The sequence below is a fragment of the Cajanus cajan genome, chromosome 8, assembly GCF_000230855.2.
Source record: "Cajanus cajan strain Asha chromosome 8, NIPB_CcT2T_4, whole genome shotgun sequence".
Taxonomy (NCBI): domain Eukaryota; kingdom Viridiplantae; phylum Streptophyta; class Magnoliopsida; order Fabales; family Fabaceae; genus Cajanus; species Cajanus cajan.
In genome coordinates this window covers 33,381,963-33,385,671 of record NC_138524.1, presented here as the reverse complement: position 1 = coordinate 33,385,671, position 3,709 = coordinate 33,381,963, and the positions used below count along the sequence as shown (strand labels likewise).

General features: G+C 36.0%; 1 protein-coding gene across 1 annotated transcript; it reads left to right on the top strand.

The window, feature by feature from the left end:
* Positions 1-468: 468 nt before the first annotated feature.
* Positions 469-1,584, top strand: LOC145950430 (uncharacterized). Its single transcript, XM_083061518.1, has 3 exons — positions 469-551; positions 602-995; positions 1,483-1,584. The coding sequence occupies exons 1-3, from the start codon at positions 469-471 to the stop codon at positions 1,582-1,584; spliced, it is 579 nt and encodes a 192-aa protein (XP_082917644.1).
* The last annotated feature ends 2,125 nt before the right edge of the window (positions 1,585-3,709 follow it).

The following is a 3,709-nucleotide window of genomic DNA, read 5'->3' as shown; positions in this document are numbered from 1 at the left end:
TTCTTGAATGTGCATGGAAATTATGGGCGTGGGTTAAAACAACATCCTTTCAATAATTTAACCAAGACCCAATGGAAAAGGCAACAAAGAATGAGGAAAGCTACAATCGAGGGTTTCAAGGAAAATCGTTTCTCTATCCTAGTGCCTCAAAAGGGTGAATCTTCTCGAAAATTTATGGAAGATGGTGAAGATATGATTACCGACTGCTTCGAGAGCAGGTTTGAAGATTCCTTAGAAGACATTTGTGGCATAGTATCAATTTTTCCTTTTGAGTATGCTGGAGCTATGGAATCCATAAATGAGCAAGAGGACATTCATAGGGAAGATTTTTTCGATGATCCTAATTATGAATCAAAAATTATGTGGGTTAACCAGATCTCTCGAGTCATCCCCAAATTCAATTCAATTGTGTTTGATTCACCTACTGAGAAAATGAAGGCTCATCTTTAGCCTTTATTGTTAACTCTGATGATCGAAGGGCACGAGGTGAACATAGTATTGATTGATGGGGGAGCAGCCATAAACATACTCCCAAGAACCATGTTGAAAAGGTTTGGAAAGACAGTGACTGATCTAAAACCTCATAACATCCTCATATCAGACTATGCAGGAAAGTTGTAACAACTAGAGGGAATGATTTTGCGCTCGACGTACAAATAGGGAGTGTAAAACGAACAACCATGTTCATTGTGACCCCGTCGAAGGCAAATTTCAATGTTTTGTTGGGACGAGAATGGATACATGGAGTTGGGGCTGTTCTGTCAACTGTCCACCAAAAAATATTTTTTTGGAATGATAATGAAGGTTTGGAGGTACTCGATGCTGACCAGAAGGAGTACGAAGTGGGTATGTACTTCGTAGATCAAAAGTTGACTGTGTTTGCAAAAACTAAGCCTTTCGATGCTCATAATGCAAATATATTAGAGGAGGAGGAAGGTTTCAACAAAACTTTCTACTGGGATGTGCAGAGAGGATTTATGATTCGTCGAGCCAAGGTTGAATCGGGTCAAATGCAAGCATGACATGCCAAGATCAATATTCGAGCTATTTAGCTCAAATCGCGGCCTATATGGCCTAACAAACGGCCAAAAGACCGAAATATGAGAAGACATCGAAGAGATTGATGATGTCTCGAGAATATTAGAAAATCGGGTGTACAAAACGGCTAGAATAGCCAAAGAAAAAGAGAACAAGAAAACAAAAAAAAGTCAAACATACCATGTGATTGAAAATCAGGAAAAAGAAAAAACACAAGAAGTCGAGACAAAGTTGGATTGTATTTTTTATGATTCACCATTGGGATTTAAGAAGCCAAGCAATGAAGAGTAGAAGTTAGAATCTCAAGATCCATTAGAAGAAATCAACTTGGGAACTATCAAGGATAAGAAAATCACTTATGTTAGAAAACTCTTGAAAGGGAAGCTAAGAGAAGAAATTATTCGAGTATTACATGAATTTAAAGATTGTTTTGCTTGGGATTAGGAGGAAATTCCCGGTCTAGATCGAGGTTTGGTGGAACATAGACTACCAACAATTCCTGGGAAGAAACCTGTGAAGCAAAGTCCTCGAAGATTTTCCCCATAAGTAATTGACAAAATCAAAGAAGAAATAGAGAGGTTATTGAAAGCTAGATTCATTCGGACCTCGAGATATGCTGAATGGGTGTCTAACATTGTTCCTGTCATCAAGAAAAATGGAAAGCTTAGGGTATGTATTGATTTTCGATATCTCAATCTAGCTACCCCCAAAGATGAGTACCCTATGGCTATTGCTGAAACAATGATAGACGCAGCCGTAGGTAATGAAATTTTAAGTCTATTAGATGGTTATTATGGGTATAATCAAATTTACATTGCAGCTAATGATGTGTCAAAAATAGCTTTTCAATGTCCAGGAGCTTTAGGTGTGTACGAATGGGTGATGATGCCATTTGGATTAAAAAATGAAGGTGCCACATATCAAAGGGCAATGAATTTAATATTTCATGATTTGATAGGTAAGTTTGTACCAATATACATTGATGACATAATCGTTGGGTCAAAACAAAAGGATGATCATTTACATCATCTGAAATTATATTTCGAGAGAATGAGAAAACATGGTCTAAAGATGAATCCACTAAAATATGCTTTTGGTGTTACAGTAGGTGAATTTTTGGGATTTATCGTGCATCAAAAAGGGTTCGAAGTGGACAAAAATAAAACTAAGGCTATCATGAAAACTAGGCCTCCATCGAACAAAAAAGAACTTCAATCTCTCATGGGTAAGATAAATTTCCTTAGAAGGTTTATCTCGAACTTGTCTGGCAAAACTAAGGTATTTTCTCCATTGTTACGTTTGAAAAAGGGAAGAGGAATTTCGATGGGAAGAAGAGCACCAGAGGGCATTCGAGGAAATCAAGACTTATTTGGCTCATCCTCCAGTAATAGCACTGCCCTCTAAAGGAAGACAATTGAAATTATATGTTTCTGACAACTATTCGAATATTATGGGCATGCTGGCACAAGATGATAATAATGGCATCGAGAGAGTCATTTATTATCTAAGTAGAATGTTGGTAGGAGCAGAGAGTAGATATACTCTTTTAGAGAAATTGTGTTTAAGTTTATATTTTGCTTGTACAAAGTTGAAGTATTATCTTAGACCTTTTGATGTATTGGTATTTTGTCGAAGTAATGTGATTAAGTACATGTTGGGTAAACCTGTATTACATTCTCGAATTGGCAAATGGGCACTTGCGTTAACGGAATATTCACTAACCTTTGTTCCCCTCAAATCCACTAAGGGACAAGTAATTGTAGATTTTCTTGTAGATCACTCAAATTCAACTGAACGAGTCAATTACTTAACAAAAAAACCTTGGGAATTATTTTTTTATGGCTCGAAATATGAGTTGGGAACTGGGATAGGCTTGTTATTCATTTCCCCCAAAGGAATTCCAACCAAGCTATCACTAAAAACAAGGAAAGAGTATTCGAATAATGAAACTAAATATGAAGCACTCATTACTAGATTAGAGATACTCAAGGAATTAGGAGCTAGGAACATAATAATTCGAGGAGATTCTCAATTAGTCATCAAACAATTAACTCAGAAATATAAATGTTTAAATGAAAAATTAGTTGAATGTAAATCTCGAGCTGTTGCGTTACTAAATTCGTTTGTTGAGGTGGGGTTAGAACATATCTCTCGAAATGCAAACACAATCGCAAATGAACTAGCTCAAATTGCATCAGGGTATAAAATGAGTAAGGAATGTATCGAATCCTTGATTTATACAAAGAGTGAATTGATTGGTAATTTGGAAAGCCATACCATCAATACCTCGGGTGCTCAAGATTGAAGGAAAGAGTTGATCGAGTATCTTCAAAACCCAAATTCAAAGGTCAAAAGAAAGATAAAATACCAGGATCTCAATTATGTCATGCTAAATAACGAATTGTATAAGAAAGGTTTCGATGAAATTTTATTTAAATGCCTTGGAGATCATGAAAGTTATATAACTATGATAGAAATACACGAGGGTATTTGTGGAGCGCATTAAACAAGAGAAAAAATGAAATGGATCTTGTCGAGGAAAGGATATTATTGGCCAACCATGATTAAAGATTATATTGAATTTGCTAAAAGTTGTGAAGAATGTCAAAAACATGGGCCAATACAAAGGTTACCAGCAAGTGAAATACATTTAATTATTAAACCTTGCTAT